The 22,322-nt window shown below is 48.5% G+C and overlaps 1 protein-coding gene and 1 long non-coding RNA gene across 4 annotated transcripts in view; one reads left to right on the forward strand and one right to left on the reverse strand.

The window, feature by feature from the left end:
• The window catches only part of LOC106731044, a 42,556-nt gene extending 24,404 nt beyond the window's left edge, over positions 1-18,152 (forward strand). The window contains exons 2-4 of one of the 3 annotated variants that reach the window (XR_004312337.1): positions 3,043-3,155; positions 8,689-12,483; positions 13,575-18,152. This is a non-coding gene — a long non-coding RNA (uncharacterized LOC106731044). Of the gene's footprint in view, positions 1-3,042; positions 3,156-8,688 lie in introns of all 3 variants that reach the window. The other 2 variants (XR_004312338.1, XR_004312339.1) reach the window with 2 other exon arrangements.
• MYRIP (myosin VIIA and Rab interacting protein) overlaps positions 1-22,322 on the reverse strand; it is a 153,825-nt gene that overhangs the window by 3,672 nt on the left and 127,831 nt on the right. Inside the window, 6 exon segments of the mRNA XM_032459177.1 lie at positions 2,204-2,322; positions 3,729-3,789; positions 3,902-4,006; positions 6,906-7,067; positions 11,032-11,226; positions 20,778-21,017. Of these exon segments, the coding sequence (XP_032315068.1) occupies positions 2,204-2,322; positions 3,729-3,789; positions 3,902-4,006; positions 6,906-7,067; positions 11,032-11,226; positions 20,778-21,017 (882 nt within the window).

Consider the following 22,322-nt stretch of genomic DNA (forward strand, 5'->3'; position numbering starts at 1 on the left):
GGCTGTTTATTACATTTAGATTAATTAGAAATAAATAAAATTTAAGTCAGTTCCTCCAAGGCAGTACCACATTTCAAGAGCTCAGTAGCCACCTGTGGCTAGTGGCTCCCATACTGGGCACTGCAGATACAGAACATTTCCATCATTTCACAAGGTTCTATTGGACATACTGAGTGCTGTTTGAGAATTTTGGCTTTAGGGGTCACAGAGGGTGGTTCTATACTTCCTACTTTTGGGGAACCTATTGAGGTTTTCTTTGTAGCTGGTATAAAATCAATTTTTATATATAGTCCATTGATACTTGGAAAGAAAGTGAAGTCTCTGTTAAGTATAAAGTAGATACATTTCTTAATTAAAGCTTAATAATTAGACTATTCAAATTATCTAATTTATATTTATTTGGGGGTCTGGGCTTTCAAGGGCTGATGAGGGAATTTTAAAGTCATCGACCATGGCACAGTAAATTGTGTTGCTCTTTGCTAGTTCGGGAAAGGCTCATGGTTGACTGACTTTATCAACATCTAAAGCTTCCTCCCTGTTTCCTCTTGAGTGTTTCTTGCCTTGAATTCTACTTTGTTGGAAAGTAGTATTCCTGCCCTTTCTATTTTGTTAGCATTTGCTTACCAAATATTGTCTGTTCTTTCATTTTTTAACTCTCTGCATTATTTAAAATTAATTTATTAAAAAAATCACTTATTGAGGTGAAATTCACAAAACATAAAATTAACCATTTGAAAAATGAACAATTCATTGGCATTTAGTACATTGACAATGTTGTACAACCACCACTTCTATCAAGTTTCAAAACATACCATCACTAAAGTAAAATGTCTTCCCCATTAAGCATTGTTTCGTATCCCCTGTCCCCATGGCCCCTGGCAACCATTGATCTATCCTTCTGTTCTGTCTCTATGGAAGGTAATTTTGTGTGTGTGTGTGTATGTGTGTATATATATTTTTTATTGAAGTATAGTCAGTTTACAATGTGTCAATTTCTGGTGTACAGCACAGTACTTCAGTCATACAGGAAATACATATATTCGTTTTCATATTCTTTTTCACCATAAGTTACTATAAGATATTGAATATAGTTCCCTGTGCTATACAGTAGAACCTCGTTGTTTATATATTAAACATATATATGTTGTATATATATTAGTATCTACAAATCTTGAACTCCCAATTTATCCCTCCCCCCAATCCCCCCTTAACCATAAGTTTTTTTTCTGTGTTTCTGTGAGTCTGTTTCTGTTTTACGAAGGTAATTTATTTTTAACTCTCTCATTTATAAAAGATCCCTTCCCTGGCCCTAGTGGTCTGCCCTGTTAGTATGATAATGCATCTTTTTAGCTCTTTTAAGTAATGGCCAGGAGCCAGGTAATTGGACTTGGAAAGGTCAGGGGTAATGGCTGGCCAGTGAGGCAAAGGGAGTGGCAGCACTGTTACCATACGGTGCCTAAGAGATGCGGTAACTTGTAATCCAAAAGGGCACGCCCACCATTATGCCATTACCTCGTGCTTCTGTGCTCATGACACAGGTACCTCGAGGGGGAGGAATGGGAAGGGAGTGACAAGTGATGCATAAAAGACAACAGATTAGATTTCCCCTTGCTTCAGTCTTGCCACCCAGCCATCGTCTGTCCCTCAGCATACCTGGTATCACCAAGGCCATTCATCTGGATCACCACCTCCCATAGAAGCAGCATCAAGCATTTGCCAAAATTCTGAAGCATTTGTTGGTGTGAGGGTAGTAACCCATCAGCCCTGTCTATGTGATTTCAGGTTTAAGCAAATTACCTACTTTGTCCCTTCCTTTGTCGCATTTATGAGCAGCTGCCGGCTTTTTTTTCAGGAACACAAGTAATTAAATGAATGGCTAACAAGAAATTTAAGGAAGAGTGAATATGGGCCAAAAGCAGAATAAAAACTCTTACATCTCAACTATTACATTCCTGTGTATGAATTTTTATTTCTCTAGTATCCAACCTGGTTCCTACAAGGAGCTGGAGATAGAGCTGAGGGGCTGTATACACATATCCAAGCGGCTAGCTGTATAATGCAGCCCCCCCACCTAACCGACAGACCGACCAGGAGACCATGCAGGAAGGATGCTTCTTCGAGCTCTGACTGCAGAAAGAAGGGCGAAAGAAAGGAGGTGCCATCAACAGTGAAAGAAACTGGCATTAAGACAGAGGGGACTTACCATCAAATCCTTGGTGGCACTTTTCCTTTCTTTAGTCCTGTTCGTCGAGGAGTCTTGGAGAATGAAGTTGCGATTAAATGTTTTAATGGTGGTCACTGAAGATGCTTCCATTTTTTCAGCTAAAAAAAAAAAAAAAACCACATAGGAATAAGTATTATCTAGAAGCTGGACCGGTTAAGGAAGAAAGCCCAGGGGTCCAGATTACCCAGATTTTTGTTCCAGACGTGGCATCTCATTCTGGTCCTTGGGTCTGACTGTGGAATCTTTTTGCTTTGTGTTTATTTTTATGGTGGACCAAATAAATCAGGACATCATTAGTGGCTTTCTGGGAAAAGCTAGCTTGGAGATGATCCAGCACAGTCCACAAGTTCTTATTTGCAATTCTGAAATATAAAAGGCTCTAAAAACTGCACATCTTTGTAACTTTGGAGTCAAAATTGCCTGATGGCAAAACTTGACTTAAACAGACAGGCAGCCATTTAAAGTCCTTGTTCCTCCCACTGAGCATGAATTCTCAGACTTTGCTGCAAGGATGTGAATGTGTTTATCAGACACTGGCCCAGACACCATGGTGAGGGGGCTGTTAGGAAGTACACAGTTCAGGTACCATATTACCTTTCTAAGGTAACCAAAAAATTCTGAAACACATGTTGACCCCAAGGGTTTCAAATAAGGGATCGTGGATCTATAATATATCTTAACTGTATAATAATATAATATACAATTAGATATGTAAATACATGGAATATAAAGTAGGCATTCAATAAATGTTGAACAACGAATGGTGGAACCAGGACTCAAATATACATCCTCTGACTTTCTCCTCTTCTGATTTGTAGGTCTAAATTTCTAGTTCAGCAGCATCATTCTGTGGCTTCTGAATCCAAGGAAATCACTGAAAACGTCCAGCAGATGAAGGTGATGTGACTGGCACTGCTGGAATCCCTTGCAGGTGGGGGTCTACGTTAGACGCTTTTGGTGCCCTGCCCACATCTCCCACATCTCCCTGACAGTCCCCATTCCAGTATCCTGCCAGCATCGTACGGCAGGCACCACCACTCTCTCGGCCCATGAATGGGGTGGGCCAGAAGTAGCAGGGAGTTAACGTCCCCACCAGAAATAAGCTTCAAGCAAAGATAAGAGTTGAAATACCTCATGTTCCTACTCTGAGTAGGAGACTCAGGTGCGGTTAATACTGCCTCCCAAAAATCTCTAGCAGGTTTTAACCTCATTTGCCCAAAGAAGCAAACTACCAATGAAGGGACATTGTATTGGCTTAATTTCCTTCCCTGAATCATTTCTCTCTTCCCTTATCAGTGTTTCCTGGAATTACCTCCCAAATCACATCCCTATCCCCAAAACTGCTTCATGGTAGGGAGATCCAAGTCAAGACAGACTCTTCACAAGGATGATTCTGGGTGAGAACACCCTATTAGATCTGGTCCTCAAACGCAGATCTCAGTTACTCCTAGTGAATGAGTCAGGCTTCATTCCTTGGTGGCCGTGTGGTTTGATTTAAGCATACCTTTCACCGGTGGAGCAGGCAGCTTCCTCCTCTGCTGCCTTGATGTGTCTATGGTTTGTACCTACAAACAGAACACAGGAATCGGTACACCTTGGCGAAGCCAGAGATACTTTATCTTCTGCATTTTCCAGGTCTTGCAAAATTTCAACAGAGAGAGTGAGAGACAAACTCACCTGGTTCCTTTGCTTCTGCTCTCGTTTCCTTGTGAGGCGCCCACAGGGTGCTATGTTTAACCCTGCAATGGTCAGGGCTGAAATCCGGCTCTCGATGTCAGAAATCTTAATGCAACAGAAAGACAGAATCAGTTGGGAGAAAGCCCAGAAGGGGAAAATCTTTGTTAAAAGTGTTACGAATCTATAAAGAACAAGTCTGCTTTGATGTATGCCATTCACTCATTCATTCATTCAACTTCTACCAAGCACATCTCTATCCAGTACTGTGGTGAGAAAATAAAACACAGGCCTTTCTTTGTAAGTTTAATTTTCCAGTTAGCTCTAGAGCAGGTCACCTTTGCCAGAGGACCCCTAAGGATAAACGGAAGCCCAGGACATGATGGGAACCCTGGTCCAGGGTCATCTGGCTCAGCACAGGGGTGGGGAGGTCAGGGGAGGCTTCCACGGGAGGCAGCATGTGTGGTGAGCTTTGAAAGGCAACAACGATTTGGATGTCCTGCTTCCTTTTTCCATGACTCCTTGAATCTAAAACCACAGCGCCAGGTCTTAGGAGGGAGGCCCAGCAGCCCCTGGTTCAAGTCCATCTCCTCTATTAAGAGGCCAGGTGGCCTCGAGAAACTCCCTCCTCTCTCTGGGTACCACTTTCCCTATCTACAACATTGGAAGGTCAGAAGGAGCTCAGATTTTTTCCAGCAGGGGATGGATAAAGAAATATAACCATATACCTCTGAGGTGGATACAGAGATGGAGGGATAAGGCGGATGTAGAGAACAAGAGCCCACTCAGAACCCTGGTCCATCCCCGTCCCGAGGGGTAAAGAAGACATGGTCCTGGCTCCTAGAAAGGGCGTTACTATGTGCCGTGAGCACGCTGAGTGCTCTGAGGACGTGAACTCGTTCACGCTTCACTCGTAATCCTGTGACACAGGTACCATTCTCTTGGTTTTGAAGACGAGGAAGCTGGTGCAGAGTGACGTGACCTATCCCACATCTCACAGGAGAGCCTGGAACGAGCTCATGCTCTGGCCCGGCATGGGGGCACCTGGGGAGCCAGGAGGAACTGGCAGAGTCCGGGGAGGAGGCTAGGATCACAGCCGTCCTGCTGAGATGGCACAGCCCGAGTGCTGCCGGGGCATCGAACGGGAAACCTGAGAGCGGGCCCAGCTGCCAAGGTGTGTGCCCCCCACCCCGAGGTCTCCATGGCCTCCCCTGTCCCTAAGCTGTTTGTGCTGAGCGAGACAAATTCTGATTCCACGGTCATTTACCTAGGGCTTCTTTGGACAAAGGCCACCGGGAAAGGTGCTGTAGGAAGTATAGCGAGAAGATGTGAAAGGTCAGTAAACACGGGAGATGCTTCCCCTATCCGGGAGGAGTGGCCATCTGACTTGGATGAGGAGGGGGCAGGAAAGGCCAAGCCTGTGGCAGCTGGGGAAAGAATCCCAGTCACGCTGCAGGCAGCCAGCCCCCGCGAGGGGCCCCGTGCGGCCCTGTCCCCCAGGCGCCTTTCTGTTCTGATTCCTCCAGTTTCACAGTGATAACTGCGTTCCTTTGGTTTATAGACCAGTAAACGGCATAAGCCTCTGAGAAAGCCCGCAGGCTACACTGTCATCAGTTGTTCGCATTTCCTCCTGGAAGCAGTTCTGATGGAGGGCTTTGCTCAGATGGCCCTGGAGCCAGGTCAGTTGGGAGAGCAAGCGGCTGACCTCCTGATTTGCTGACTGCCAGGTTCTGGAATAAGAAGGAGTTAATTTCCCCAGTTTTAGTCCATAGGGCAAAGGATGGAGAAAGAGGAAAGGAAGCTACTGAGGGCTGCTTGGCCTGCATTTTCTCTCTCTCTCTAATTGTATTCCATTAATTCCTAAGACTGCATATCCAGGAACCCTTACACTTGCTAGAAGGGCATGACCAATTCAGCTCCAAATTTCCTGGGAGCTAAAGTGAAAAGATCAGTGTAGGACTCTCTGTCCACAAGATAAAGACCAGAAGAATAGCTTTTCCTGATACTAAGAGTTAAGAGAGACCTTCCACAGGAGTGTCCACAGAGAGGACCTGCCAGGGCACAGTGGACGGCGTCCGCACCCCTCCCCGTGGGTCATCCTGCAGCCTCCTTCAGCGCCGGTCAGTCCTGTCCCAAAGGTCAACTCCAAGGTGAAACCATCCCTAGAATATGACCTAATGCAAGCACACCTCAGTGCGGACCTTCCTGTCATCAGCAGGACACCTGTCACATCTTCTGTGAGAGTCCGCTTTGGACAAGACAACAGGGAGTCTAAGGCTTTGTTCTTTGGCAGCAACTGCAGGGCAAGGAGGGTCTCCACGCTCATAACATTTTCCACGCTGGGAAGATCATCACAGAGCTGATGGCAGGCTGGCAACCCCCAGGCGAAGTAGGAGCTCTTACACCAGTGGACAGGCGCCTGGGCAGGACCTGCACATTTCTCAGGAAACCACCCAGCACAGACTGGTGAAGAATGGTGGTGGCGTCAGGAAGACTTGGGTTAAAATCCTGGCTTCATCCGTTTCTAGCTATCTGACTTTGGTTTAAACATTCTGAGCCTCAGTTTCCCCAGATATAAGCAGGGAAGAATAACAGTAGTCACCTCATGAGGTTGCTGAAAGGATGAAATACAGTCATGAGGTTAAGCACAACTCCTGTCTTCAAGGAGCTTTCAGTGTATAGTGGGGAAAGCTGGCATTAAGTAAGTAAACAGTGTGATAAAGGTTAGGGGATGGGGGGTCTTGTGTCAGAGAATTTGTCAAAGAGGAAAAGAAAATGGCACAGGTATTAAAGAGGTGTATTACCAAGGCTGTAATGTGGGGAGAAGAGAGCTGCACTTTAAGAAAGCATTTGGTGGAATCCACTTGGAAGGACCCTGTCCACGCAGGTCTGCTGGAGATGGCAGGATCTGATGGATACAAAGGCTTTGAAACGATTCCTCTGGAAGATGGGGCACCCTCTCCTTTTGCCAGGTGGTCCCCATCTGGGCAGAGAGGAGCGTTCGTACCTGGATCTCAGCGTGGTGGACCTGGGCTGCCGCCGTGGCCACTTGGTCCTCCAGATCTGCCAGTTCAGTCTCATCAGTGCCACTGTGGATGCAGCGGGCGGCATCCTCTAGCTCACTCAGCTGGCCTTCCAGTCCGTACACGGTGCCTGCCGCCAGGTACACCTGTAGAGGAGGCACGGGTGTACCTTTGAGCTCACGTCTGTGGTCCCAGGACCGGTGGGGCCCTTTCAGGGGAGTGAGAGAGCACTGGGCTTAACTTCTCGGGGAAGAGACAGGGAATCCCCGTTCACAGACATTCTTCACACTGAAGTGGTAGCCTGAGGTCTTGCTCCCTCACTCCCCTCACTGTCAACCACACCTCTTCCCCCAACCTTTCATGCAAGAAAACAAGTTGTAAGTTTTAAAAATATGATAAAATAGTACAAAAAGACGTGGCATCAGCTACATAAATTGTGAATTTGTCCAGCGACTGTAACAACAATATGAAGACAGAAGAAATAAAGAGAAAAACTCATGATGCAGTTTTTCTGGTAAAAATTTCTAGTTGGCATTTGGTAATGGAGAACAAGCCAGAAACCATGAAAGAGGTGAAATTAATTTAAAATAATGACGAATTTTGAGTGAATTATTTCTGATTAATTAATGTCAGCTTGCTTGAATCTGGTTAAGGGAATGAAATGAACCTGAAATTTGTAGTAGGAAAATATTAATTTTCTTAGAAAATAGTGTGGTTTTGAGAAACAAAATCTTCATGGTTAATTAAAACATTTTTTTAAAATTTAAGTATAGTAGATTTACAGTGTTAATTTCTAGGACTTTTTTTGAGAGCTACTGAAGATTAAAGAGAAAATAAGATAAAAGTAATCTAAGGGAAAATTAAAAGTAAAATTATTTTGGCTTGTGAGTTTATAAGGTGATTCTCATAAAAGTGGGCAAACAGAAAGTAAAATCATTGGAACAATTCAGGCTAAGGAGTGCTAGCCAGGGTGAATGAAACAAACACTCCTTCAGCCCAATTAATTATGTGGTGAAACAAGACAGCACGAGGAACCAGATGTGTCTAAAGGAGATAATTAAAGTGAGGCTCATGAGGTTTAATCAATGCATGTAAAGCTCTAAGGAGGAGGAGAAGCTTGGGGTTAACGTTCATATAGATCAGGCTCGCAGAGAACAGAACACGGATCTAAGGTTCCCTTGCTGGCCGGGATGGGTTTGGCCAGTGGGAAGCACCAGCAGGAGATCCAAGGTAGGAGGAGAGAGAAGTTAGAGCCTTTCTTCCCCTACTCTCCCCTTCCTGGGCACCATGGTGGCAGCTCCCACTAGGGGGCGCTCTTCCTTGCCCTGGTTCTCCCTGGGCTGCACTGCCTGGGGGTGGTGACCCCTTCCTCCTACTGCTACTCTTGGGACTACAGCGTCCCCTAACCTGGCCCACACCTCAGTTAACACTCCCTGAAGTCCTCTTCCAGCCAGACCCCTACAGGTAGAGAAGAACCCTGTGCTTCACAGCTCTCAGCAAGAGCTTCAAGTACAAGAGACCCAGACATACAGTTGAGGGGACTGAGCCCCCACTGCTTGTGCGGGGGAGGCTGGGACTGTTGGTCCGGGCTTCCTCCGGCCTGTAGGGGAGACAGGGCTGATGCCACAGCCAGGCAGCCAGTGACAGTGTCAAAGCTAAGAGACTAGGAAAATTCTAAAATCCTCATGTCTTACCCTAAGAGGATTAACAAGGCAGTTTATGAAAACCAGAGACACATGAATGTCACATTTTTTTGTTTTATCTTAGGTAGCTCGGAAGCCTTCTTAAAGGTGAACATTGTCTTGCAAATGTTCTCTTATCTCAGACTCCTGGTCTGCGAAAGGAAGCCAGCATTCAGAAGGGGAGACTCAGCATTGCCGCATCCATTTCTGCCAGCGCCCGGGCTCCTCAGCACAAAGGAGAGAGGCAGCGGAGCACAGAGGAGTGCTCTTTAGCACACAGACAAAAGCCACGGTTTAATTAAATCAGCTGCACCCAGAGGCCAGTTTAAGATTCAGCCCTGCCCTTCTGCCCCTCAACTGAGTTCCAACCTGCCCGTGGTTCTGTGATCTGGTGAGCTGGAGGGATAAAGAAAAGAGTCACTCCTTCTGTGACTCAAAGACCCACAGAATTCAAAGGAGCATAGATGGAGTCTCTTCTGAGGGAAAATTTGAAAAGCTGGCTGGGGGAAGGGAAGGAGGTGGAAGTAGGCAGTTAACTCTTTGGGAACAGGAGAGGCATCTTGATAGAGGAGCTGGACAGGGAGCAGGAAGTTGCACTCCCCAGCCCTCCAGCGCACATCCATGCTGGGGTTTCTGACACCCTGAATCAGTGGCGAAGTGGATGTGTTTTGAACTCAAAGCGTTAATGAACCCCCAAAAGGAACATGATGTACCACAGAAAGATCTTACAAAATAAAAACTCCGAGAAGGCCATTGTATTTTTCAACATATTCCTTAGAGAGAAAAAAAAAGCATGCTGTCTTTGCTTTAAATGTGTCATGGGGACTGACTGTTGTTATTTAAATCTGGATTCTTTCATCCATTGTAAGTTTTTTTGATACCATACTTTGTAAAAAAAAAATGCATTTTTTTCCTGGTGAACCTTACCTTTATTTTAATCTTTTTGATTCTGTGTGTGCAGGATTAGGGCCATTTTAGGACTATCAGCACCTGAAAGAACTGTGTTAAAGGCTTGACTCATCTGATGTAATCACACATCAGCTAACCGTTCCTTGGGCACCTCTGTGTCAGGCTCTGGGCCGAGGGCTAGGGCCGTAGACAGGACAGGCAGCAGGTCCCAGTCTGTAGGGATTTATATATCTGGTTCCCGGTCTGGGCACGACTGTGCCCGTCTCCCCTCCTCTACCCTCTAACATCTGACAACGTCTGGAGACATTTTTGATCGTCACAGTAGAAGGATGCTGCAGCTGGGGGTAGAATCCAGGGACACCACTAACATCCTACAGTGTACAGGACAGTCGCTGCCACAAAGAACTGTCTAACCCAGAATGTCAAGGGTGCTGATCTAATGGGAGATGCGTGCACAGAAGGGCAACAGAGTGAGGTGAGAGGTCAGGTAGACATATGCTTTAGAGAGTCTGCAACCTTCAAAGGGAAAGTAATGGTTTTTTTTCCAACCTTGACTCATTTTGATTTGTTGTTTCAACTTCTGGGGAAAAAACCCCTCTGATAACATTTCCTGATTTTTGAGAACACCACTGTTAAGAGCATCTCCAAATCACGGCCGCTTCTGCTGGGTCTGGAAAGATGCAGTTGGCCGGCCGGGCCTGGTGCCAGGACTAGGCCAACTGGAGAAGGTGGCTACGGCCCGGGTGGCTGACGTCCACACTTCTCTGTGTCACCCCTGGTTCCCAGTGTTGGAAAGTTCTCACTGGACCATTCCTGAGGTCTCAACAATAACTGTAGATATTTATGTGTAAGACTCTGTTACATTCTTTTTCTCACCAGTTGGAAGGATAGAAAAATCCATTAGGAGCAGACCTGTCTGTGCATCAGGGCAGACCAGACCCGCTGTAGTGACCTCAGTTCTGTTGGCAACCACTCTCATTGTCTGTAGCATCACTGGCCGCGTCCTACCTCGATCCCCACGGGTCCCTTACATGATCTCTGCACGCCTCCCTCCCCGCTCCCAGGCTGCAGTGCACTTGCGTTTCCAGCAGCTCAGATCTATGCAGAAGCTGCCTCTAGGCTACCGTAGACACTGCCTGCATGCAGAGACTGAGCGGCCTGCTGGCTGTAGGAAAGCCCAGTTCCTTTGCCTCAGGTCACGGCAGCTGTGAGATGCAGTGTGCACCCCAGAGCTGCCTGCTGGACTGGGCTGAAGCTGCTCTGAGACCGTAACTTTGCTTGGCCTCTTCCCTCTCCCTACTCCCTTATCAGCCTCCCCTTGGGAGCACTTCCCTAATCACCTGCACGCAAACCCTCCTCTCAGGGTCTGCTTCTGGGGAAGCCAGCCTAAGGCCCTCTGAGAGTACGTGTGCCGTGCTGTGGTGTGTGTATGTCCTCACCCTCTCTGTGACGGGTTACAGCGTCATCAGCTGCTTCACATGTGTGCTTCCCTAGACCCGGCACATCCCCACTGTCTTACGTTTTCTTCCAGGGAAGTCAGCTGCGCATCCAGTCTCGCTTGGTCTGTCCCAAGAGGAAACGCCCCCTTCTCTCTGTTGGGAGGGACAGGTGGGCACTCCCAGGGCCCTGCAGACTCCGCTATCAGCTCCTCTGTGGCGTTGATGACCTTCAGGACTTTTGTGGAGATGTTGCAGAGAGAAACAGCAGAATACTTCTGTTTGGTCCAATAACAGAGGGGGACAGAAGACAAGAACAGCACATTAACAGTGACACGGAAATGCTACATCATCACAGTGCTCACCGTGAGATCGATCCTGTTGTAACACACACAGACGTCAATGTGCTGAAGGAGTGAGGCACTAAAAAGACCTATGCGGTCTCAGTGAGCTTAGAGGAGGCCCGGTGTGACTCAGCTTAGCTTCTGTGACTCACAGTAAATTATTTCAGGTTCTTAGGGAGGCAGGGGAGCTCACGTGGAGCTCCTAGGTCCTCTGCCTGCTGCCGGTGGTTTCATGGTCATCGTATCGTTTTCTGGATGATACTGTCCTTCAGAGCTTCAGTCACAGACTCTGTCCGACTACACTCATGCTGTGGCCCAGCAGGTATTGCTGTGGGCTGGGAGTTAGGAGGCCTGGGCTCTAGATCTGGCTCCAGCTTCATCTAGCTGTGGGACTTTGGCCAAGCGCCTTCCCGTTTCTGGAACTCAGTTTTGTCATCTGTACAATGAAAGGGCTGGAAAGAGTTTCTCTGCAGTCTCTTGGTGGCTGCTGTGTGTTAGCTCACACACACCCATTCTCAAGCCCATTCTCCCTTGTCTTCCTCTGCCACTGAGGCTGAACAGAAACAATACTCCATTCCCCAGCCTCCCCTGCAGCTCGGGTCAGTCACGTGACATCGTTCGACCAGTGAGCCCGAAGGGAAAGTCTGCTTGGGGTTTCTAGCGGGGATTTTGTTCTCCTAGTTAGGTGAACAGACGCAGTGATGCTCTCCTGCCCTGCTTCTCCCTGCCTTGACACAGGTGTGCAGTTAGGAAGCCCCCAAGCGTGAGGGTGGTACCAAAAGGCTGAGTCAGATGGATCAGAAGGACTGAAAGAGCCTGGACCCTCAAAGCACTCGATCAGCTGAACCGCTGTGAAGCACCACCTGCTCGGAACTCAACCTTGATACATGAAGAAAATAATTCCTACTTGTCGGAGCTCCTGTTGGCCGGGTTTTCTGTTATTTGTGGCTGAACATATTCCTAATGGACACAAGTCACTTCTTGCTTTTATATTCATGCCTCAAAATTATAGTTAGTTTAGATCAGAGCCAAGGTCATTAACGGAGCAGAGGGGACTTTGGCCACAAAGAATCATCTGCATCTTTGAGTTCATCTGAACACACAGCATCGAGGAATAAGCAGGAGGTCAATGTTGCTTGGCAGGAATGGTGTCCGTCTGTAATTGACTTTACTGATCCCATCACAGGGTTTGTAAGTTGGACGTCAAATGCCCATGATCTTTTTTTTTTTAAAAAACTAGTAAAATGTTTCAAGAAAACTTGGAATTTTAATGCTTTTGGGTACCTTCCAAGGTACCTATCTGATTGATACATTCTGGTTAAAATTTTAATGATAGCTCTGGTTTGACTTTTGCAAAGTTGGTTCCTTCAAGCAAATTCTACTGCAGGTTTTATCTCACCAGAGGAAGTTTTCAGTAGCCCTCCAACTTCAGCAGGGAATCAGTGTCTAAGTGACAAGTTAGCGGCTGAGGCCGCAGTCTAGAAGCTGGCTCTGGGCTCTGGCACGTGGGCTCACACTTGTCAATACATCCTAAGTTTAGGGCCCGTGTGCAGAGTGCTCCCCTCCAGCCTGTCTGTCCCACAGTAGCTACTTGACTGACCCAAGAGTCATGTTCCTTCTGGTACAAGAGACTGCTACATACCAAAAAAAAAAGGGGGGGGGTCTGGGTTAGCAGGGAAATGGGACGGAGGGGAAGTGACACAGACCCACCAGAATAAGGGAAGTGTCCGAGGGAGAGCCAGGCCGACTCGTCACCTTAGGAAAAACTTGAAGAGGCTGTCTCCCATTATCCAGAACTCTGTAACGACGTGGCAAGTTTTGGAGATGAAGTGGGCTCAAAATTTTTTTTGGCATGAAACAGTTGCCACTGTTGCTTAAGTCCATTTTTAAAAAGGCAACATTGTATGTCTGAAAGCAAATTTGGTACCCTTCTCTTAGTAAATACAGCTTGTATTTAAAAGTTCGCCCCTTAGTTGGTAGAAGAGGTGCGTTTGCCCATCTTTTGAAAAGAAACACACATGACCAAGGGATTCAGAAAATAAAGGTTAGACCACAGCACGATGGAAGGGCAAGTGGGAAAAGCAACACAGGTCTCCAGTTAGCCCAGGGTCATTAGAAGGGCGAAGGTTATGAATGGGAAGGACTCAAGAGGTGCTTAAACAGAAAGAGTTATCTGTCTCTTGACCCCAACTGAACATACCAAAGCGGTAAGTTGGACATCCAGTTGCTTGGCAGTCATTGTTCCCTTCCATCCTTAAACAGCCTTGTTTATTCAATCATAGGAGCTGCAAGCTGGAAGCCAAACATTGCCTGGAGGCGTGCTTTTTTGACAAGAAGGCCTTCTGCGAGATAAGCACTTCCCAGTTCTCTGCAGACCCCACCACTGATTCCACCTATTTTACTGGGGGCCTGTGGTGTGCCGGCTCTGCCGCAGGTGCTGGGATGAAGCACTGAACGATGGATGAGGCCCCTATCCCCGTGGTGTGCCCTGGGCTCGGCCACTTGACACGGTGGCCCCCGAAGGTATCTGCATTTGTCATTAAGTGAGAGTGAGGAGTCCTGGCCGCTGGTCTGTGGGGAGTACCTCAGCGTCACCTGCCAGGGCCGTGGTCTGGGTACAGACCTGGGCCACTTCACAAGGGAGCCGGCCTCCAGCTGGGGAAGTGACTGAAACATAATGACCTCTGGTTGGTCGGTGCCCCAGTCTGGCCCTCCACTGGGAAACACGGACTGGAATCCCACCTCTAGGGGATCAAGTGTCTCTTGCCTGTTGCACAGGCGTGTTTCTTGCCTGCTTGGATGCGAGTGTGGGAGTGGACAGGGAACCTGCTGGAAGTGCAGTAACTGGGATTTAATTAGCTCCTGGCCCGGGGCAGGGCACTTAACCTCCTTGATCCTGAGTTTACTCACTAGCCCAATAAAGAGATTAGAAGATTTGTTACCAGGCTAGCACCGACTTCTTATGTAAATGTCCTGTTCCCTGCTCAGTCTGGGTTTAAAAGTAGAAGGCACCTTCTACAAATCGTGTGAGATAAAGCTATATTTAGCACCGGACAGGGTTTCGTTCACATGAAAAACTGGTGGGGATTCAGGGGTGCTGGCAGGGAGCCCTGTGTGTGGGAGAAATGAACATCTAAAGGAGCCTTTCTGCTTTATGGCGTACAACCCCGGAGACCTAGGCTGAATGGCACAAACCAAGCACGATTCGGGAGCCAGAGAGAGCACTCTGTTATGGCCGCCGACATTGCTCCAGACGTCAATTCTAAGATCAACTGGGACAGGCCGATGGCATCAAAGAAAGGGGGGAGGTGAAAGTGCAGAGAACATCGACGACAGAATCAGAGCTACTGCTGAACAGCAAGGTTGGCCTCAGAAAGGGCCCCACGGATGATGGGATGACAATGGCAGCAACCAAATTCCAACTTCTAGCGATCAAAGAAATGCAAAGTAAACAACACACTTATTAAGCACCAGGTACATAACGGACTCCCTTTTAAAATGCCCAGTGGAGCCAATGTGGCTTCTCCAGGGTGAAGCAGGTGCTTTCAGCCCCTGATGCACCCACACTCCTCCGTCTCCCAACCATGGGTGGTGTCCACTGAGACTCTGAGCGTCCACCCCCAGGGTCCAGTCTGTGTCACAGCCCCACGTGGAACATCAGATCCATGATGTCAACTTCACAACCACCCGTCCACGCTCGGGGCACAGAAGGTGAGGAGAAAGCTCCAGTGTTTCCTTCATCACCCTTCAGTGAGGCAGCAAGACAAAGGTCCACCTCAGCAAAGACTCAGGCCTCCTGCCCAAGTATAACCAGCAACACGACGGATGCAGACCTCTAAGGCGGTGACAGGCCGCTCCGAGGCGGGCGCCCCGCCACGGTGGCCATTCAGTGGACCCAAGAAAGAAGGCGACCAGGACCCAAGTCATAAATCGCACCTGCATCATTTCTACTCTGTGCAGGGGCCGCAGGGCAGAGGCGGCTTCTTTACTTGTTGTCTCACTACCCACACGCTTCAGTGAGCGCAATCTCCTCATGCCGTAGCCATGGCCTTTCTCGTCCTATAACACGTGCTGCTGGAAACAAAGTCTCCCTCCTTTCACTCTTTCTCATAAGCTATTTCCCAAAGACGTGCGGCATGCAGAGTTGCCAGGGGAGCTCCTGAGTCTACAGAATTCTAAAGAGGAAAATGTTTTCATCCTAAACACCAGATGCACCCTGCATATCAGCGAGCCTTGCAAATTCTCCTGAGAACTTTCCAGGGTCGTCATTCATTTCGAAGCTCTGTGTTGGACAGAGAAATGCAAAGTCATTTCAACAGGCCGGAATGCCCCTTACCAGCGCAGCTCAAGCTTGTGGACACGCGAGCAGCGGGAGCTCGTTAGATGCCTGGCTTAGGAAGAGAGCACCGTGGGATGACAAAGGGCTGGTCGCAGCCCCGGCTCTACTCTTGGGCGCGTGCACATGTGTGTCTGCCAGTCTCAGCTGCACCAAGACAGATTCAGCGTCTGGCCGTGTGTGATGACCCGGGGCTGCAACAGAGGCCTGGGGGATCCATTTGTAGAGCTTGATACAGCCTAAGTCTTGATATGATAGCATCTCATACAATGTGCGGGATTAAATCTAACACATTTGAGGATTAAATGATGTGTACAGGTTTCTGGGGCAGAAGAGGCCACTTCACAGCTCCACCCAGGGGATTGTTCTGACACCTATTACAAGAACAAAAAGGCTAAACAGATGGAAACTGAAGGGACACTGACATTAGGGTTTTTGTGAGATTCAGAAGCAGGCAGCATGCTTGGAGGTCCACAGGTCAGTCTACAAAACAGGGAGGGCAGCGGCCAGGGGCCTGTCACGTCGGCAGGGTCCAGCAAAGGGCCTCCTTGCCCGCTGGGCTTGGCGGTCAGGGAGCCTAGGGCCCAGCATTCCCTTAGGGGTCCATGAAAATGTTTTAATTTCTTTTAAAAGCAGAAGGAAAAATGAGCTCTTAGGTCCAAGCATGTGTTTTAATACACAATATTAATCTTTATACCCGCACAGTTGTAAAATATGATTGAATTCTTTTTTCTATGGAGGAAAGGGTCCACAAAGGCAAAAGTGCGTGGGCCCTGGGTGTCACACGTTGGCCTTGGTCTCGCTGAACCGCGGCCCCCGTGGGAGACGACACCTGGGCAGGGAGACGCCGTGCTTTCCGGCTTAGTGATCTGGAAGAAACCCGGGCCATTAGAGCAGCTTAAACACTGGGCAAGAGAGCAGAGTTCATTAGGCTTTTGAAATAAGGAAAAATACAATATTTCAAAGCTCCTTTCTCACTGCCCAAGAGACCGAGGGATTACCAAATGCCAAAACGGAGTAACCCCCAAGTCATTAGTTCAGTCTTTGCTTTGGATGCAGTACTTTTGCTGTCATGTTTCCCGAGCGGGTTTGCATTGGGGGTGGGGGGCACAGCCTTCAGAGCTGGCTTTAGTAAAAATGAGGAGGTAAACATGGGGGGCCCTCCAGTCTTCCTTCTAGCCCTGAGATAAATGAACGCTCCTTAGGGGCGAGCAGGGCACTGGGCGTGTCCCCAGGCGCAGGGAGAACTTTACTAGGGATCTTCTAAAGGCGCGCTGGTTCCCACACAGGAGTTACAGGCAGAGGAGAAGAGGCTTTCAATGTTCAGGCTGCATAAAATGCATACGGGCCACACCTTTTCTCCTCAGATGCCTGGCTCTTGAGAGAGCCCTTTAGTGGGGAAGAGAGGAAGGAAGGAAGCTTAGCCTTCGTGTTAGTGTCCCTCCTGGGCCAGGTCTGACTCCAGACGTCTAATGATTTCCCATGACCCTCACGACAGCCTGACACGGTGGCTGTTCTCATCCCATCTTTAGAGACGAAGAAACCGTGGCTCAGGGAAGAAGATGCAGAGCTGGGATTTGAGCCCAGAGACTGGTCTCCAAAGCCCACGCTCCTTCCCACCTGTCACACTGCCTCCTCCACGCGCATCATTCCCTGTACCCATGGTCTGCAGAAAGGGACGGTGGAACAGAATCTGACTGAATAATCAGATCTGGGAACAGCGGGTCAGCGAGAAGAGGGCCTGCGGCCTCCACCGAGTGACAGCAGTCAGAACAAGCTCGCTGATCTGCACACCGGTGACCAAGCCACACAACAGGGCCCGAGATCTGCCGAGTGACCAGCTCCTGTTCTGAGCCTCACTGAGCCGCCCTGGGATGGAGCCGCCAGAGGCAATCAGTGAACAAGAATGTGGTCTCTGAGGAACTCTGCAGACCCCACAGTCCGCTCACTGCTTTTCTGTCCCACATTACAGATGCTGGCTTGGCTTTATGAAATGCTTCTATCAAACCACCACAGCAAGCAAGGAAATTTGTCCAAATGCCCTGATTTCATGGGTTTTTTTTTTTCCTTCTCAAAGGTAAGAAAAGAAACGCCATATGTCCTCCTAAATAGTTGACAGAAATCTGCTAGAAAAATTCAGTGCAAATATGTTTCAGTTCTCATGAAACATAAGGCGCTCTGGCGAGGCCCCTACAGCTCGTCAAAAGACATTCCCCACGAACAGACTCCCATCCCCGAAGAGTGGCTTGCTGCAAGAGGGCGGCACAGCACTGCGCAAGGGGGCTGGAGCACGGACCTAATAAATTAGCATGTGAAATAAACTGGGACCCGGAGTATCACGGAGATTAGAGAACTGACCTCCAGGAATGTTCGCGTTCTTAAATCATCTAGAATTTGATGGTCATGGCCTTCTACAAAAATTAAGATTTTTTTTCCAATGGTGATGATAGAAATGAAGTTTTAAAAAATGTGCGCTTTGCAGTTTAGTTTGGTTCCAAAATTAAACCCACTGGTCTGTGTGTTTCCCCGAGGTCGTTTTTCTTCCCTTCCTGGGTGGAGCTGTTTGATGTAGGCACCTGAGCAAGCCCACGCCGGGATTCGTGGAGGGTGAGAGCGGAGGGGGGAGCTGGGGCCATGCAGACCTGCAGCCTGACACTGCAGGCGTGGACTGGAAGGAGGCACTGAGCTGCTGCTTCACTGCCAGCCCGACAGCGAAGTTTATTTCCCTCGAGTTTGTTAAAGGGGATACGAGGTCGTTGATATTTGCTGGACTCCGGCTCCGTGCTGCCTCTGTGCTCATAACTCAACCCTCTCATGGCTCTACATGGGGGTCTGGTCATCCCTGCTTTACAGACGAGGCCAAGATGTGCTTGTCCCGTCAGGGCCTGGGTCCTGGGTCGATGTAAAAACAAGACAGGCATGAACTTGTCAACACGCTGAAGGTCAAGGATCGCAGGGCAGCTCCAGCTGCTGAAAGGAGAAAGGACTAGAGGGGCTGAGAAGAGCAGCTGGGAGGCAGGGTATGGCAGTGGCTCAGAACCAAAGTCCAGCGCTTGCAAACTGCATGGCTGTGGTTCACATTCAGTCTAACCCTGAAGCCCATCTCTGTTCCCTCCTGCTTCTAAATAATCTTCAGTATATGAACCTCTATTTCTGTTTTCCTTTAGTCACAGTTGCCCGTGCCTGATGGGGAAAAATATGTGAATTATCTTTTCTGTTTGCTCTCTGGATTTTTACACACAGCAAGTCATATCTGGCTGACAGTTTAATCCACTGATTCATGGCAGACGGTGGGGAAGACTTAAACTTTGAGAAACAGACACATTTGGGAGTTTGAATAAAAGCAACTCCCCAAATTTCCTGCCTAGCGAGGGCACAGGGCTGGGTAGGGGCATGGTAGGGGCTGGTCCAGGTGCCCAGAATTCTCCTGCTGTCCCTGTTCACAGTCTGCCCAGGAGCACACAGTACAGATGGGTGGCTGGGCCTCCAGAAAGCAAGGCCCGGTGTGAGTGCGTGACTCCCTGTGGTCTGGCCTGTCACTGGGATGGCATGCGTTTCTGGAGTCTTGGAACCACCAGGCAGCAAAGCCAGTTGGATGTGGAGCCATGGTAAGAAATGATGTGATGTTCTTCAGTCACCATCTGGCTCTCAGTTCCAGCAGACACATGTGACCGTGATGGGGTGTCGGCTCCCGTAACAGAGAAGATGAGAGCCCATTAGCACTGAGAAAGCGATGGGCTGGAGCCCGTGAGGGGCTGCCTGTGAAGGCTGAGATCCACTCTTCACCCACAGACACATGGGAGGAAAGACGCATGGGGACCCCAGCAAAGGACCGGGCATGTTGATGAGTGAGGACTCGGTGGTTCTGGAGGGTGGGCTGGGAGTGAAGGAAAGGCAGGGTCTGCAGGGCTGGAGGGTTCAGGGGCTCAGCCGTGGAGGATGCACGGTACCCCCGCTTGGCTGCTGAGCGGATGAAAGGGGCTCATTCACCACACATGTGGGTTACCAGCAACTTGTCAGCTAGCTTATATGCCTACTTTCAGATTATGAAAAAACTGATCACAAAAAGAAGTCGGGATGTTGCCAGATGAGATCTTACCTGTGTTTCAGGAGAGGCAGCTTTTTGTAAAGGAAGGAGCCTATGATTTGAGGCCAAGCAGGTATGTGATGCAGTTTGAGCTCTGAAACTTACTGGCCATGGGTCTTGGGTAAGTCCCTTCAGGACTAGCCTCAGTTTCCTCATCTGCAGAATGGGGCTCTGTCTGCCTCAAAGGTTTTATGTTAAATGAACTAACATGTGCAAAGCACCAGGCACATAAGAGACACTCAGCATATTCTAGCTTCTCTTTCCACTGGAGGCAGCAGGGACATCCTGACCAAGGGGCTGAGTCTAGCATGAAGGTGCCTGGAGGGGCTGTGGCAGGAAGCTGCGTACACACCGCAGGGTGGTGGGCAGAGGGTCTGAGATCCTTCTCTGCCCGAGGTAGGGTCTGTTTTCTGTGGTTTTCACACAATGTCCCTTGGACCTTGGAGGCTGGCTTCAGAGAAGGAAGGGAGGACAGTGGGACAGACGATCAAGTGGTTAGGGATTTGGGGACCCCAAGAGCAGCAGTGCTTTTATCTGTTTAAAACACTGGGATTCCATGTAAGGTTTTGTCTGAGGAAGGATGTGAAGCTGAAACAAACAAGCCCCAATCTGAAACCGCAGAGATGAATGATGCAGAAGGCCACTTGCAACAAAAAGACTTTACACTATGCAGTGACGCTTCATCACTGGCTGAAAGAGGACTGGCTAGATGTGCTCAATCCACACACGCTGCTTGTGGAGGGGGCGGGGCGGGAAGTAGCAGCGCTCTTTACCAGTGGGAGAGACCACAGGTACCAGACGCAGAACTGAAGGGCTGTCTCAGTGAAGGACAGTAGATGAGGGGTCTTGGGAGACTTCCGAGGACACAGAGTGCTATTTTCCTGATTGAATCACTCAGGGCTAATCAAGTGGGGTTTTCTTGGGCTCCCGCAAGTGCACAGGGATGAGCATTTCAGGGAGCGCTCTCTGGGGGCCCAGCACATCTTTGCACAGATGGAGAACCGTCCTCCACACCCCAGCTGCAGAAACCCATCCATCCACAGGGGGTTTCACAGCCCTTACCTTCTTCAGCTCTTCCTGGACGCTCTGGCTGTTGTCTTCAGAGGACAGACTTTCCTTCTGATTCTCAGACTCTGTCTTGGGCTCGGACTCCTGGTCATCCCCCGAAGAAGTCTCCTTCTCACTCATTTTCATCGCCAGCTCATACAACCTGTTTCTCAGTTTCTCCTCTGCAGCGTCTGTGCCGGCCCGGGGGTGCCGAGCCTCATTGCTGGTGTCAGTCTCTGAGAAGCCAGCCGACATCTAAATGAAAGCCAGAGTCACGAGCTGAGAACGCTTCTGCCACAATCATGCTGCTGGCCGTTCCCAAAAATCCCCGAGTAAAGGGCAGTCCAGGAAGGTAAAGCTCTCTCACCTGATCTGCTTTCCCCATGGACGGGCTTTCCCTTTTTCCTTTTCCTTTCTCAAACACATGCATCTTAACACTTTGTTAAAAAGCTTTAGGCAGGTGAACATCTATACTCAGAAAAGGGTTTGCATTCAGTGCTTTTTCATTCGCAAGAGACTTATTGAATGTCCACTAGGGGGCAGCACTGTGGGGGTGCTGCGGACGCAGGGCTGAGCAACCCTGCCTGGCGGCCCCTGCCGCCCCCTAGTGGAGGAGACACATAACACCCTGGAAAGTGCAGAGGAGCAGGGGCTGGGGAGGGAGGTTCTACTGTGGAGCACTTGATGGCAGGGCTGAGAGTTAGGGAAAGCACCCCCATGGAGGTGATGTTTGAGTTGAGATTCAAAGTGTCGCCATTACCCAGCTGAAAGGGAGAGAGGGAAGAACAGTATTCTAGACAAATCACAAAGATTTTAAGGTGGTGCAGTCTTTGCACATGTGTAAGGAATATTATGTGACATCCCCTTGATACTTACATAATTACATCTCTGGCTCCTGTATCTATTTGGTGAATCTCTCCTAAGCCCCTTCTATGAGTCGAGCCCTGACCAGGCCTGGGGAACTCTAGGAAGACATGGACATGGAAACTCTCATTCTATTTATTCTTCACCTTAAATTGGACAGATGTGTATGGAATTCTCACAAGACAACCAACCCTCGGCATAGTACCACAGTCCACTGGGCCCGATTTTAGTTTTTGAGTTTCTCTTTGAGTTGTTCTGTTTGTAAGGCTTGGTATTTCATGGATTTTATTCTTTCTTGGAAGGTGTTCCAGTGAACAAAGAGAAAATAGACTAATTTTGTAAATAAAATTCATTCTATTTTGTAATTACTATATGGGTTCATTGGACCCTTTTATAAACCTAAGACACATGAGGGGATTTTTAAAAAATGATCTTATTTTTCTTATCTTTTGATATATTTTGCTATTTCATCACCCTGGTAATTATCTTTCATCATTACACATCAATTATTACCAATTCTCCTAAAAAGAGACAAGAATAATAAAACAGAAAAATGGAGCTGCCTAGAAGGATGATTCAACAGCAACAGAAACCCCCATTTGGAGGCTGCTTTTAGCTTACCGTCTACTGTTGGGAATTCAACAGTGTTGATAAAGGCAAAGAAATAAAACTGACAGAGAACAATATTTCGCAATA

The sequence above is a fragment of the Camelus ferus genome, chromosome 17, assembly GCF_009834535.1.
Source record: "Camelus ferus isolate YT-003-E chromosome 17, BCGSAC_Cfer_1.0, whole genome shotgun sequence".
In the NCBI taxonomy this organism is placed as follows: domain Eukaryota; kingdom Metazoa; phylum Chordata; class Mammalia; order Artiodactyla; family Camelidae; genus Camelus; species Camelus ferus.